General features: G+C 37.3%; 1 protein-coding gene across 5 annotated transcripts in view; it reads left to right on the top strand.

Annotated features, from left to right (window-relative positions):
* Positions 1-16,120, top strand: part of UBR1 (ubiquitin protein ligase E3 component n-recognin 1) — a 167,885-nt gene that overhangs the window by 136,983 nt on the left and 14,782 nt on the right. For 4 of the 5 annotated variants that reach the window (XM_079915122.1, XM_079915120.1, XM_079915123.1 and 1 more), the window contains 6 exons: positions 3,758-3,825; positions 4,817-4,967; positions 9,509-9,596; positions 10,959-11,092; positions 12,547-12,655; positions 15,611-15,667. In XM_079915122.1, coding sequence (XP_079771248.1) covers positions 3,758-3,825; positions 4,817-4,967; positions 9,509-9,596; positions 10,959-11,092; positions 12,547-12,655; positions 15,611-15,667 — 607 coding nt within the window. The remainder of the gene's footprint in view (positions 1-3,757; positions 3,826-4,816; positions 4,968-9,508; positions 9,597-10,958; positions 11,093-12,546; positions 12,656-15,610; positions 15,668-16,120) is intronic. The other variant, XM_079915121.1, reaches the window with a different exon arrangement.

Below are 16,120 nucleotides of genomic sequence, written 5' to 3'. Positions count from 1 at the left end.
TATGTTATTTATGTGTCTTTTCCCATTGCATTTCTGGCAGTGTATTTTATTAGGAAACAACACACTGCACTAACTTTGGATACTCATTACCACAGCCTTACAAAAGAAAAAAACAAAAAGAAAAAAAACACATGGCTGCCCCTTTAATACCTGCAATCTTATTTTTAAAGCCAAGTGTTTTCAAATGTTGTCAACGTGTATCGGTTATACCCACCTAGGGGCTTTTTTGAACCAACATCCACAATCACTAACATCTGGTATCTCAGTCTGGTTAGAAAAGGGAGCAGTGATGTGGCTAGAACATTTAAAAATATGTTTAGTTTTGCTGGTGTGTATCAAAGTCATATAAAAATAATAGAAGTGCTAAGTGTGGTAATCTCAGACTGTAGGTCCATGCATGCCCTTTTCTTTGAGAGACAGGCTATATAACAGCTGAGTTGGGGTTTTTTTTAGATTCTAACAAGCTAGAAATTAAGCCCATATGGTACTCAATATAAAAACAAAAAGAGGGATTAGAGGTCATACAGTAGTAGAATGATTTGGCTTTCATTTTGGTTGTCTGCATTTCCATTTAGGTATTTGTACTACAAGAGCTCCTTTGCGTCTAAATAGGTCAGGCTTAAAAAAGACTGTTTTTATAAGTCTTTTTATTCGTAAGTTCAATATGTCACAGGTAAAGAGGTTTAAGCTTGCACTTCCTAGGTATGTTTCTACCAAATAAGAGAGTCATTCAGTCTTTTTAAGCTTTAAAGCCAGGCATAGTGTTTTTCTAGCTGATCTAACAGGCTTTTTTCCCCAAAATTGACCAGTTACTTTACCTTGAAAGTCTGTTGAAACAGGTCACCTTCCTCCTTGTTGATTCCCACAAGCTTCTTAGGGAGCTCTTCCTGGGCAGCTTTCTGTCACTCTAATGACATGGGGGTTCCATGGCTCCATCCAAATCTGCCACCTAAATTTCATTAGAACTTTTACCCTGCCAAGTTTTATATCTTCAAGTTTATTTCCAGCTATCTCCTGAATTAATCTCATGCTAATAGGAATCTAATATTAATGCTGTTCCCTAGCTACACACTTAAATTTTTTCTGTTTTTTCATTTACTTTTTCTCTTATTGGTCAGTTGCACAGGCCCAGAATTTTGCACGTGTTACACATGCTTCTTATTCTTAGGACCTCTTCCTATTGTTAACAGTTTATCCTATTTGCACAGTAATATTTTGGTCTTGTTTTTTAATTTTTTGGCATCTCTTTTCATTTCAGTTATAATTTGGATACCTTGTTTTACCAGCACTTCCAAATAGTCTCCCTGCTTTTACATTCATCACACGTTATGGGATTTATAATGTTTAAAACACGTCAAAATAAGCACCAAACAAAGAGACTATTTAACATCATCACAGATAGCAGAAACTGAAATAATAGTGCATAATCTCTAATTGGCAGTAACTAATAGAATTGATGTGCTTTTGCTCTGTAATGTAGCTTTGTGCCTTTATGTAAAAGTTTGGTATGTGAAAATTTATTAGCAGGAACATCTTTATTTGCAAGGTGTTAGGGCTATAAACTCTGTATAGAGGTAGAAGATATGGTCTCTGCCATTTGTAAGGCTTATGATTGAATTAAAGAAGCAGAACCTCTGTGAAAACTCACATTATAATGTAGCCAAATGCCAGATATATGGTAAGAATACATGCTTCAAGAATTGAGACAGGAAGGGATCACTGTGGGGCTCTGCTGTTTTTTTCCTCTAACAGGGTCCATAAAGATAAGCTGAGAGGAACAGAGACAGCATTCTAAGCCCAGGGCACAATTTAAACAGATTGAGGAGGTAGGAAAGCATGTGATATGTTCAAGTTAGGCAAGTTTGATAGGAGTAGTGGCACCTGTAGATAGATAGAGAAGCATGAAGTTGTTTTGATAAAAATAGAGGATCTTAAATGCCCCAATGAGAAGTTTGAACTTTATTCTTCAAGTTATTGGGAATTTTTGAAACATTCTGAGCAATAATATTCTAAAATTAATTTGATATTGTATAGGTTGGATTGGAAAAAGGAAAAATTAAAGGTAACATGCATCTGCATGTAGTAGCATAAATTAGGGAGGGAATTGTGATGGGTGGAGGCAAGATTTTGAATTAAAATGAGTAACTAGATTATTGAGAGAAATAGGGAAGTCCAGAAAGTCCACAATAGAGAGCTGTTTTGTGTGAAAGGTGATGAATAATGTTGTAACATGTTGATTCTGCAGTAGCAACAGGACATACAATGCTCACTGCCATGTATGTGCCAGGCATTGTACAAGGATCTTTTTATATAATCATGTCTTTGAACTGCCATTCTTCAAGGAAATTATCATTTTCCTGATTTACAGATGAAGAAACTGAGGCACAGAGAAGTTATTTGACTTGATTGAGGTCATAAAAAGAGGCAGAACTAGTATTTGAATCCAAGCCTGACCATAAAACCTATGCTTTTCCTGCTATATCACATAAGTTTTGCTGAGATATTTAATTTAGCATAAATGGAAGATTTATTTATTTACTTATAGCTATTTAGCTATTAACATAGCTAGTTAATGGCAGAGCCCTGTTATCACTTTGTTTTTTAAGGCCAATATTAATAGCGTTTATCGATTACTGTATGCCAAGCTCAGGATAAGTACTTTTAATGCACATGTTAACGAACCTCTCAACAATCTTGTATACACTGTAGACTTAAGAGAAGTCAAGTACCTTGCTTATGACAAATAGTCGCAGGAAGTACTGCATCCCATTTCTGTCTGACTCCAAAGCCCATGCTCTTAACTTTTATGGTTTTGTTTAGAATCTTGGATTTGGGGTTGAGAAATTCACCTAGTCTGAATTTTTTTTTTTTTTTTTTTTTTTTTTTGTGGTCCGTGGGCCTCTCACTGTTGTGGCCTCTCTTGTTGTGGAGCACAGGCTCCGGACGTGCAGGCTTAGCGGCCATGGCTCACAGGCCCAGCCGCTCCGCGGCATGTGGGATCTTCCCGGACCAGGGCACGAACCCATGTCCCCTGCATTGGCAGGCGAACTCTCAACCACTGCACCACCAGGGAAGCCCCTAGTCTGAATTTTAAACAAATAATAGTTTTATTGAAATAAATTAATTCCCTCATTTTTATATATACAAAACCCTTAATGTTGTTTTGAATTCTTGATTTCACTTCCTTGTCACTCTTTCTCTGACTTCCAAATTTAGAGACTGATCAAATCAGAAAGACAAAGTTTTTGAGCTGTCTGCATTTCCTTCCATTCATCAGCCCATATAAACCATTATCTAATTTTAATTCAGGAGGATCATCTCCATACTCCTTTCATTTACAGTGCTTTTCATGCTCTCCCTGCTCCAAACCCCAAATTGTTCACGTATTTTATGTATCACAGAACATTTAGAAATGCGTAGTTAGGGGGGAAAAAGTGGTAGGGAACATTGTATAAAAGGAATTCTTTTTCATTCAGCAAATACTTATCAAACAATTTCTTACTTCAGTCATCCTAGTTTATTTACCCTTTGCCCCGTATCTTATATTTCAACCATTAAATTGCATCCAGGGCTTTTTAGAGCCTTTTCTCAGTTTAGTTTATCTTTAATTATGGTTCCTATATCTTAAAGGTGTGATATACCAGTTTATCAGTTTCTGTATTAAAACCCTGTTAAATTTTTGTTTTAGATCTTGCATTATATTTAACTACATTGCTTATGACTGACTGAATTACATTAAGGTTTTTTTGTTTTTTAGTTGTTCTTCCTAACCTCAAATCAGAAGCTACACCTTGCCTTCTATCTGTAGATCTATTTCATGTTTTGGTAAGTGTTCAGTAAATTTTTTTTTTAAGTCACTCAAGCTTAGAATTTCGTGTGTTTTCCTCATTGAAATTTATGCTCTTTGTTCAAGATTATAAATTATCAGTGTTCAAAGTTCAGTCTCTTTTGTCCATTCCCTTTACAAATAGATACAGATTTGACTGAGACCATGAAAATCACTTTAAAAATGAAACCACATTTACCCTTTACTTTGTAATAGTCTTATTCTAGTTGATTATATTTAGTTAGTGTCTATACAAACAAACTTTTTCTAATAATGTATTTTCCCCCTTCCTCTTTTTCTCATCTTGTTTACATTCTAAGCAGTGAATGATGGGGTGAGCTGTCTTAAAATCATTAATTATTCGTGATAGGGACCAGGCCATGGGTGCATCCAGGCTTCCCCCAAAACACCTATGGTTAGGTGGCAACTGTTTTTTGAGTTTCTTGCACAGCTTTTCCATCCCTGTGAAGATTCCATTCCTTCAAAGCGAGTTCTCTAGAAAGAGCCATGGTGAAGTTGGGAGCATGGAGTTTGTGGATGCAAGGTTAGCCAGTATCCTCTACCCAGTGGTTGTCTCCCTATCTTTTGGAATCTCTTGGGGGAACCTTGAAAAGAATGCTGGTAAATGGGCCCGACCACCTGAGATTATGATTTGATTGGACTGGTGTGGGGCCTGTGTATCAGTGTTATTTTAAGAGCTCCCCAAGTGATTGTAATGTTGAATCTTCTAAAATCGCAGGGTTGAGACCACTACCTAGAACTAGAATAAGTAGACCCAGCAAAGGGTTAAATCTGTTTGGTGATGACATTTGTCCTCTATTTGTGGTATATTATATTATAAAATATCTTGTTGAATAATTAGGAAAAATATGGTGGTTATTAAAAAAAAACACAAACAGTGCAGGATCTGGTGTTCTTTACATTTAGTTATGAGATTAACTTGTGTTGGTCTTTGTTGTTACCCATGTTGATGTCCATTTTCTCTCATAGGTGGGTACTGTGTTAGCATTCCCATCCTTGTATTGGGATGATGCTGTTGATCTGCAGCCTTCATCAATTAGTTCTTCCTATAACCACCTTTATCTCTTCCATTTGATCACCATGGCACACATGCTTCAGATACTTCTTACCACAGACACAGGTAAAGCTCCCATCAGTTGTTAACTGTAAATAACATTTGCCCATGATTTATTGGCAAAATAAATTATGTTTGTGATTAATCATTTTATATATTTCTAAGTTCTGTATTATGTCTCTTTTTGAATGACTGTTCATTTGTTTCTTTACGGATGCTGTTTAAACGGAAAGGTTAGAAGAACTGTGACAGGAATAATTAGGTCAACCACTTGATTCTCTAACTTGCAGCTGCTCTCTAGGTATACAGGGAGACCATTTGGATCTGCTTTTCCCTTTCTTTTTTTTTTTTCAAATTCCCCAATCTCAAGGTTGAGGATTAGTCTCTCCATTGTTTGTTCCTACCTAAATACTTTCAGCCTTTCGATAAGCCTGTCTACGAAACATTCTTGATTCCTCCAGCTAGAATGATAGTACTTTGTTCATTTTATAGCAGTTATCACATAGTGTCTTATTTTATAGTTATATCTTACTGTTGTTCCACTCCTTTCCCTGCTTCTCCTTTCTCCCTGCTCCTCCATGCCTACTGTTTCTTTAATAGGGAACATTCAAATTTCAAAATCTTCCCTCATAAGCTTCAAGTGTCTAGCAACTTTTGTTATACCCAGTAAGAACTCAATAAATATTTTTTGGATGAATGTTCATTTGAGGATACATGAGTAATATCATGGAATTGTGGTATAGTTGTCCTTATAGACTCTGCTCTTAATAGAAAACAAAGTTGGGTTTTGAGTATCAGTGATCAATAAAGGCTACTGAAAGTTCAAATAATTTAGAGGACAGATAATTAAAGTGACCTTAGAACGGTATCTAGCAAAATTACATATGCATTTACCTTTTGACCCACCAATCCCACTTCTAGGAATCTACCCCAAAGCTCTACTGGCAAAAGTATGAAAGGATATAAGCACAGATTATTCATTGTGGCATTATTTGGAATAGCAGAAAACTGGGAGATTGGTTGAATGACCTATGGTATATCCATATAATGGAATGCTGTGCAGCTATAAAACAGAATGAACAAGATCTATTGAAGAAGTGATCTCCAGGATATATTATTAAGTGAAAAAAGTAGGGTACAGAACACTGGTTTTAGTATATACCTTTGTGTGAGGTATTTTATGTGTATTCATGTGTTTACATTCTTACATATATTCATACTTGCTTATTTTTTTAATAAATGAAACAACAGAAGTATAAACCGAAAACTGATTAAAAAGAATTGCCTCTAGGACAAAGTAAAGAGTACAATACTTTGAGCAAAGACTCTTATGAATGTCTTTTTAATATAGTTGATTTTAGAACCCTAATTATACTTAACTAAAAAAAAAATCTAAATGGTGAAAATAATTTTTTGACAATTGAAAACAACAAATGAACCTAACAAGTGTATCAAGAAAATAATTGCTTAAGTGACTTTAAAAAACAGTATTTCAACTGTACTTCCCTAGTAGGATATATTCTGATAATGGAAGAACTACAAAAAAAATCTTAAATTGAACTCAGTTAGTGGTATCAGTAGTACTAATATTCTTATTTTGAAATTATTTTAGGCGGTTTTTAAACCAAATAAGGATTGTGTTAATGTCATTGGGAACCAGATTTTCAGTATAAGAAGGAAGACACACAAGAATAAATTCAGAAAAGTTAAGTAAAAACCAAATAATCTCCCAGTCACAATCCCTGCAAGTTATTTTTTGGGTGTCAGCAGACTGATTGTAAGTTTATATGGAGAGGCAGAAGACTCAGAATAGCCAACTCAGTATTGAAGGAGAAGAACAAAGTCAGAGGACTGATACTACTTGACTTTAAGATTTACTGTAAAGCTACAGGAATCAAGACAGTGCGGTACTGGTGAAAGAACAGACCAATGAATCAATGGAACAAAACAGAGAGCCCCCAAATAGACCCACATAAATATAGTCAATTGATCTTTGATGAAGGAGCAAAGACAAATGGAGGAAAGATAATCTTTTCAACAAATGGTGCTGGAACAACTGGATATCCACATGCAAGACACAGACACAGATCTTACACCTTTCCCAAAAATTAACTAAAAGTGGATTATAGACCTAAATGTAAAAATACAAAACTATAAAACTCCTGGAAGATAACATAGAAGAAAACCTAGGTTACCTTGGGTATGCAATGACTTTTTAGGTACAACACCAAAGGTACAATCCATGAAAGAAATAATTGGTAAGTTGGACTTCATTACAATTCAAAACTTCTGTTCTGCAAAAGATTATTATCAGGAGAGTGAGAAGATAAGCCACAAACTGGTTGAATGGATTTCCAAAAGATGCATCTGATAAAGAACTGTTATCCAAAATATACAAAGAACTCCTCTAAGATTCAACAGTAAGAAAACAATCTCGTTAAAAATGGACAAAAGACCTGAACAGACACCTTGCCAAAGAAGATATCCAGATGGCAAATAAGCATATGAAAAGATGTTTACAATTAGGTGTCATTAGAGAATTACAAATTAAAACAACAACGAGATAGAGATACCAGTATACATCTATCAGAATGGGCAAAATCCAGAACACTGACAGCACTAAGTACTGGCAAGGATGTGGAGCAACAGGAGCTCTCATTCATTGCTGGTAGGAATGAAGCCCATGCCACTTTGAAATACAGTTCAGCAGTTTCTTAACCAAACTAAACATGCTGCTACCATGCAGTCCAGCAGTCACACTCCTTGGTACCTACCCAAATGAACTGAAAACCCATGTCCACACTAAACCTGCACACAGATGTTTATAGCAGCTTTATTCATAACTGTTAAAACTTGGTAGCAACCCATATGTCCTTGTGACTGGATAAATAAACTGTGGTACATCCAAGCAATGGAGTATTCTTCAGTGCTAAAAAGAAATGAGCTGTGAAGCAATGAAAAGACATGGAGGAAACTTAAATACATATAACTAAGTGAAAAAAGCAAATTTGAAAATGCAACATACTGTGTGATTCTATGACATTCTGGAAAATGCAAAACTATGAGATAGTAAAATGACCAGTGGTGATTGGCAAGGGTTAGGGGAGAGAGAGGTGAATAGGCAGAGCACAGAGGGTTTTTAGGGTTTAATGAAACTACTCTGTGGGATACTATACTAATGGATACATCTTATACATTTGTCAAAACCCATAGAATGGGGCTTCCCTGGTGGCGCAGTGGTTGAGAGTCCACCTGCCGATGCAGGGGACGCGGGTTCGTGCCCTGGTCCGGGAAGATCCCACATGCCGCGGAGAGGCTGGGCCCGTGAGCCATGGCCGCTGAGCCTGTGCGTCCGGAGCCTGTGCTCCGAAACGGGAGAGGCCACAACAGTGAGAGGCCCGCGTACTGCAAAAAAAAAAAAAACAAAAAACAAAAAAAAACCTGTAGAATGTACAATAGCAAGAATTATCTCCAATGTAAACTATGGACTTTGGGTGATAATGATGTGTCAATATAGGTTGTAACAAATGTGCCAGTCCTGGTGAATGGTACTGATAGTGGGAGAGATCGTAGGTGTTTGGGAACAGTGGGTATATGGGAAATCTGTGCTTTTCTCTCAGTTTTGCTGTGAACCTAAAGCTGCTTTAAAAAATAAAGTTTATTAATGTAAAAAGATCTTGTTACCTGGGTGTGTGAATTTGTCAAAATTCATTAAATGGTGCATTTAATATTTGTGCATTTTATTGTATGTAAAATTTACCTCATACTGAAAAAAACAGTCATATACAAATATTGAACTCTTACATTTAAATTGGAAATATCAGTATGAGTTCATGATATATTTTCCTTTAAAAAAAAAAAGTGTATTTTCTAAAGAGACCTTAATTGAAAAAGGAAAAGAACTGGCAATAGTCAAGGTAAGAGACTCAGGGTAATTTTAACTGTGGCCTTTCAGATGAATTAATGGATAAACAAAATATTTTTAAAACAAGAGAGTACTACTCAAATGTGCTGTACCCATCCCTCGCAGCAGACTGAAGATAGGCATTTTTATCCCCATTTTAATATAATAAAACTAAAGTTCAGAGAACTTCAATGGCTTACACAAAATTTTAACTTAAGTGGGAGAGGTGGCAGTTGCTGGAAAGGTTTAGGATGGTCCTACTAAAGGTTAAGGATAGATTATGGAGGAAATAACCCCACAAGATTCTTTTTATGTGTCTCTTTGCTTGAGCAAGAAGGCAGAACAGCAACCTACTTTCCTTTCTAGAGGTTGAATTTCTACCTGCTAGACAGGACAGCTAGGAACCCAGAGCAGGTAGATGACCACTAATTTATTTACCTGGTCATGTTATAATGAGGTAAACATTTATTAAACATCATGTTTAGCAAGGCTGTGATTCTGCCCTATTTGTTTCTCTAGCTAACATACTGTTAAAGTTTATGTAACAGTTTTAATATTCAGGATCAACAATTTAGACTGAGAACAAGGGAAAGAACCTCAGTTGAGTTGACATTGCTTATTTTCCTGGAACCATGAAATTGGCGTTTAATTGATAAATTGAATAGCAAATTCATAGATTTATCTTTCAGAATTTCTTTTTCAGGTCTCCCCCTTGCACAAATTCAAGAAGAGAGTGAAGAGGCTCGTTCTGCATCTTCTTTCTTGGCAGAAGTTTCTCAGTATACAAGTGGGTGAGTAACAGTCCATTAGTCCAGTCTATTTCAGTATTGTTTTTATAATTCCACATCTTTGTTCAGTTGTTTGGCAGTATAACTTTTTTTTTTTTTTTTTTGTTATGGTACGCGGGCCTCTCACTGCTGTGGTCTCTCCCGTTGCGGAGCACAGGCTCCGGACGCGCAGGCTCAGTGGCCATGGCTCACGGGCCTAGCCGCTCCGCGGCATGTGGGATCTTCCCGGACCAGGGCACGAACCCGTGTGCCTTGCATTGGCAGGCGGACTCTCAACCACTGCACCACCAGGGAAGCCCAGCAGTATAACTTTTGAACCATTTTAATTCCAGTTTTAAAAAATCAGTTAAAAGGCTTTTGGAATAACAACAAGTAAAACCTACCCATTCATTTGTTTCTGAGTCTAAAACAAGTTTTGACACATCTTTACTCTTGTAAACTGTTATGGGAACATAGGCAAAAGATGATAGAATTTTAACAATATGCAGCAGTTAGAATTTAAATAAATGTAAAAAGTTGAAAATAGGTTGCCCTTTTAAAGCAATTCATACAGTTAATACACTTAACTACCTAGAGGTTTTTTAAGGCTGCTGTGAGTAATATGTGAAATATATTGGCAATGCAGAGGTTAAAACCAAAAGTACAACAGAGTGCTCTGCTGCGCTTCATCTGCTGCCAAGTTCTGCTCTTTGTTTTCATCTTCTTCGCCAGTCAACCTTTTTCTTTTAGTTTAAGTACTGAATATGTGTGCGTGTGTATTTATTTTTATGTTAATAGACTATTTTTAGAGCTGTTTTAGGTTTACAGAAAGCTTGAATAGAAAGTACAAAGAGTTCCCATTTCCTCCCTCCCCCCACCAATTTCTCCGTTATTAATGTCTTGCATTTGTGTGGTACATTTGTTAAATTGTTGAACCAGTATTGATACATTGTTATTAACTACAGTCCATAGTTTACGTTAAGGTTCACTCTTTATGTTGTAAAATTATAGTATTATATAGATTAGTTTCACTGCCCTGCAAATCACCAATTTTAATACAGAAATCAGGAAAGTATTAACTTTTTTTTTTTTTTTTAGCTAACTTGGCTTATTTGGTTAGTTATTGCTAAATATATTTGCTCCACATTTCATTACAAGGGTTAGGAGAAAGAAAAAAGTAGTTCTTTGCCTTAAACATCTACCTGGTAAAAAATGCAAGATTTGTGGTTTTCTATAGCTAGTTAAATATTTTGTTTTAAATATTTAAAAATTAAATGGATAAAAAATTATTTAATGCTTAGCTATGTTTTTGAAAGGAGATGTGTTTACAGTCTAGATTTTAGTCTGATCTGTATTCTGTTCTCTTCTGGAATTATTGCCTCTTAGCTGCATTGGGTGTGGTATTCCTGGCTGGTATTTATGGGTCTCGTTGAAGAATGGCATCATCCCTTATCTTCGCTGTGCTGCATTGTTTTTCCACTATTTACTTGGAGTAACTCCACCTGAAGAACTATTTACCAGTAAGTAGGAAAATGAAATCACAGAGTAGTAAATAAAAGACTTTTTTTGTTACCTTCAACCTCAGGAATACAAGGTGAGAGCAGGCAAAACCACTTCATTCCTCACCTCTTTCATCAGTGTTCATTCCAAACATGTGTGTGCCCCTGCCCTGGTGTAGGTAAAAGGTGAGGCCAGAAACCAGATTAGCCTCACAGTCTGCAAAACCTATTCATGGCTCCTATCTATGTACAGTTTTTGTACTTGAGCTTACAAAATGCCTGCGCGCAGAGTATAATGGTTAAGGTATACAAAAAATTAGAAAGATTGATTGCTTTTAAGGGAAAAGAACTGTTTGGCTAAGTAGGAGGAAATTTTTATTATATACTCTGTTTCTTGAATTTTGAACATATGACTGTATCTATTATGAAAGAGTTAAAATGCTGCTGGGAAAGGACTGTTGTAATAAACCAAGGCTATGTGTATTTGAGTAACAGAATCATTTCCGTTCTCCTTTACTTGCCTTAAATCTACATCAAGGTAGAGAAGGTTTCCTTGTGGCTTTGTATGGGTAAAAATCAGAAGGTTTGTATGATTTTGGAAGAGTCATCAAATTTGCTCAGAGATTCTTTCTTTTGTCCTTTTCTCAGGTCAGCCTTAAGAAGGTTCTATATCTTGAACTCAGTTCAGTAGGGTTTGTTAGATGTAGGTTTGTTCTGATTCTGTATAAATATGATGCTACTTTCCAAGTGGTTGTCAGTACAGATCTGTTGTTTTCATTTTTTTAAAAATCATATATTATCTAGTCTGTGCTGTAGTATGGCAATGGATAAGATAAAGTCCTTTCTTTTATTGAGAGGAGATGAAATATAAACAAACAGATAAATATATATAGTATAATGTGAAATGGTAATAAGTGCTGCAAAGAAAAATAAGCAGGTCATGGGAGTAGAGAATGCTGGGGTAGAGTCATGAAAGCCTTGTTTGTGAGGAGATATTGAGCAAAGGGATATTGAAAAAGGAGATAGGGTTGAACTGGGCGGGTGATTGAAGGAAGAGTATTCCTAAGCAGAAGGAACAATAACTGCAAAGGCTTTGCTTGACATAGTCAAGGAATAGTAGAGATGAGTGGCCGAAGCCTATTGAACAGGGGGAGGGTGGTAGGAGATGAGGTCCAGATCAGGTAGGGCCTTTATGCCACAATAAGGACTTTTGTATTTTGTATTTTTGTGGTGGTTTGCTGTTGGAGAAGTCTGATCAGGAGAATGACTCAATCAGATTTAAACGGATCACTGTAAAATAAATTAATTAATTAAAAAAAAAAAGGATCACTGTGTCTTGTCACCCACAGTTTCATAGAGTACAAAGTATACTCTGTGTAGACAGAGTATAGAAATGAGCATAAACAGTGTAGAAACTCTACTGTTGACCAGGTAAGAATAATGTACTTATTAAATGTATTTTTATTTCCTTGCAGATCCTGCAGAAGGAGAGTACAGTGCACTCTGTAGCTATTTATCTTTACCCACAAATTTGTTCCTGCTTTTCCAGAAATATTGGGATACTGTAAGGCCCCTCCTGCAGAGGTACTGTGGGGTTAAAATATCATTATTGGGTTATTATACAGTTTGAAAATGTTAAATTAAAAATATTTGCTAAGCTCTTAGATTGATTAGCATCGTTTGAAGGGGTGACAAAAATATACGAGATTCCTAATTCACACACATAAGGAGTTGGGGATAAGACCAGCAGCAATGGGCAGCTGGAATTTCTGCTTGTTCTACCATGACTACCATTCATGGTTCTTATTTTCCCTACAGCTGCTATCTCATCCCAGTTTTAAATGGGGTGGGGGGTGGGTGGAGTGAGGGTAGGTCCTGTTGTAAGCAGCAGTACAGTCACAGTTAAACACTGGAGGAACCCAAAGTGGGGCTACAATAGTAGCATATCTCATATGGTAGCACATATCTCAGCAGGGTGACTGAGGAGGAAATAAAGGTCATTTGGTAGATCAGAGATGTATCTAGTTAAATTTTCTGTGGAAAAGTGTGTCTTTTTTTAATTAAAAATTTCTTCCTACCCCATTACTTACTGGCCCTTCTGATCACTCTCTACCCTCCAAACCTCCAATCTCCTTACCCTATCTTTGCTGCCACCATTTTCCATCTTTTTTTTTTTTTGAGATATAATTGACATATACCATCATTTTAATAATTAGTTCTCATCGTGTTACTCTTACTTTATTTCCCCCATTAAAGATTCTGGCATCCAATTCCAATACTTGTTGCAGGGGGGCGGGTTGTTTTTCCCACGCATCCAGCAAGTAATTCTGCAACATCATCTGGGTGTCCTGCTATTCAGCTCAATCCTGATGCTGTCTTCCTGGAGATGCTGTCAGATTCCATGGGTTAAGGGCTCAGTCCATAAAACTGACGACCCCACCTCCACATACTTCAGAAAGAGCCAGTCACAGTCCAGGTTGTCACCTGTGCTCACCAAAAGACTATAGTTTGATTAGTCTGTAGAGCAGCTCACAGAACTCACAGAAACGTTTTACTTACTAGATCATCAGTTTTTTATCAAAGGATATAACTCAGGGCCAGCCAGATGGAAGAGACACATAGGGCAAGGTATGAGGAAAAGGGAGCAGAACTTCCACACTCTATCTCTGAGCACACCACTCTCCCTGAATCGACACGTGTTCACCAACCTGGAAGCTCTCCAAATCCTGTCCTTTAGAGGTTTTATGGAAGCTTTATTACATAAGCGTGATTGAGTAAACCATTGGCCGTTGGCGACTGATTCATCCTCCACCCCTCTTCCCTCCCCAGAGGCTGGTGGGTAAGGAGTGGCTGAAAGTTCCAACCCTCTAGTCAATGGTTAGTTCTCCTGGCTACCAGCCCTCATCCTTTTGTTCAAAAGCCACTTTGTTAACATAACAAAAGACACTTTTTCACTCACATCACTTCGGAAATTCCAAGGGTTTTGGAAGCTCAGTGCTGAAGTTGTGCTGAGTCAGTCTGTGCCAGGAACTGGGTCAGAGACCAAATATATTTATTATTGTTAAAAAAATTAAGTTTGAAGATCTAATTGGCTTTATTAAATGATTTATGAATGGGCAGCATCCCATCTAGCAAGTAGAAAGGAGCCTTTTATAGTCAGCAAGGAGGTGGGACAAGGAAGTCATAAATGAGAAAAGGATTATTTCAGGCAAGGTAACCTTCCTTTGCGGGACAAAAGGATCTGTTAGGCAGATTACCTCACTGCTACTGACCAGGAAATTCCAGACCGATGGGTAAAGATTTCACTTCTGGGGAAGGTTGAAACTGCAATTAGGTTTAGGTGTTAAGTCTTGGTTTGATGGACGTGGGCTTAGCACAAGTAACTTCCATTTGGGGCTTGTCTCTTTTTTAATGTTATCAGTCACAGTATCACACCCTTGATTTCCTTTAGTCTTTTCAATTTTCTACCCTTTTTCTTTCTCCTTTTTCTTTGATCAGTGTCTTTTTCCCTGCATGCCCATGTCAGGATTTGTGTGAATGTCCGCCCATCTCCTGACACCTTTCTCTGTGCTCTCACCTCTTCTTTTGGGTTCTTTTCTGTGTTTTCTCATTTCTCATGAGGTATTCTGATTTTCAGTGTGATAAAAATGAATCCAAAAAAAAATCAGTATCATGCTTTGTGTTGAATGCAATCACAGTAGGTTATACTAATTTTACTTTTATATTGTTGGAGTCGATACATTTTTAACTTGCCATTTTAGTTTAGTGTTAAAAATTCAAACTTTGAAACAAAGTCTGTACCATTCCTGGCTCTGCTTGCCTCAGAGCCTTTCCTCATTGTCTTCTCTGAAAGGCAGGGGACTGACCTCTGTAGGCCATGTTTCCCAGTCTCCCTCGTCTGTTGGCTTCAGCCTGTGGGAGGCACTGGCAAGATATTGGAGGTCAGGAGGAAGAGAGAAACCTGTGTTTAGACCACCTCTCTCTGCCTTGTGGGGCATCCCTGACAATGGCTACTGTCAGTTTTACTGATGTTCTACTGGATGTCAGAACATCTAGTTCCCACCAGACAAGTCTACTGTAGTTCTAGCATCCACCAGTGACCCTGAGCTCCAACAAAACCACTCAAAAAATATTATTTTGTTCCTCCCGCCTGGGAAGGATAGTAGCTTCCTGTTATTGGCTAATCTTTGGGTTGCCTTGCCTTATTTGACTCCTGGTTGGCTTCTCAGCCCTTCTGTCACCTTTATTTCCAATTCCTAGTATTAAATTCCCTCTTGTTAAAATACTCAGAGTGGTTTCTGTTTTTCTAGTAATAGATAACCTTTTAAAAAAGAAATTAATAAAAGGGGGGGTAAATAGACAGAAAAAAGAAGGGGAGAAAAGAAAGGGAGAAGAAAGGGGGACAAGATATAAGGTAAAAGAAGTCTAGCAGAGGGCACATGGAAAGAAGGGACAGAGAGGTTTGGAGAGGATGGCTCCATGAATATTCCACTGAAGTTGTGATGACCCATTTGCTTTTTCTCTCTGCTCCCCATATAGATGGTGTACAGACCCTGCCTTACTAAACTGTCTGAAGCAAAAAAGCGCCATAGTCAGGTTGGTTTTACTTCTCAGTCCTTCCCCATCTACAAGTTGTGTTTCCAAAAGTAGTTGGTTGATGAGGATGCTTTCTAGTCTGTTGTCTTCATTCTCAGCACATTGTTTCTTACATTTCTGTTAGGTCTTTGCCGGAAATTCGATTCTTCGTACAGTTGATTTTTTTCTTGGAGTGGCTGTCCTTTCTCTCTTAAATTGTTTGACACCACCAGCACCTTAAGCTAGTGCATACCTGTTAAAAGGCTTCTTGCAGCTGCTAGTGTATTAAAATGAGAGGGTAGTGACAGTATTCATATAAACCACTTTTTTTCCTTTTGAGAATAAAGATATAAATAGAACTATTCCCTCCTCCCCATCTCTTCCTTTCTATAAGCTTAGAGACTACCCAGCAAAACTTTTCTTCAGCCCCCCATCTCCCTTAAGTTATGGTTTAATCAAAATCCATCTCTTCCT

This window comes from Stenella coeruleoalba, assembly GCF_951394435.1.
Source record: "Stenella coeruleoalba genome assembly, chromosome: 2".
NCBI lineage: Eukaryota > Metazoa > Chordata > Mammalia > Artiodactyla > Delphinidae > Stenella > Stenella coeruleoalba.
Note: the sequence above shows the minus strand (reverse complement) of the source record. Positions and strands in the feature narration are given on the sequence as shown.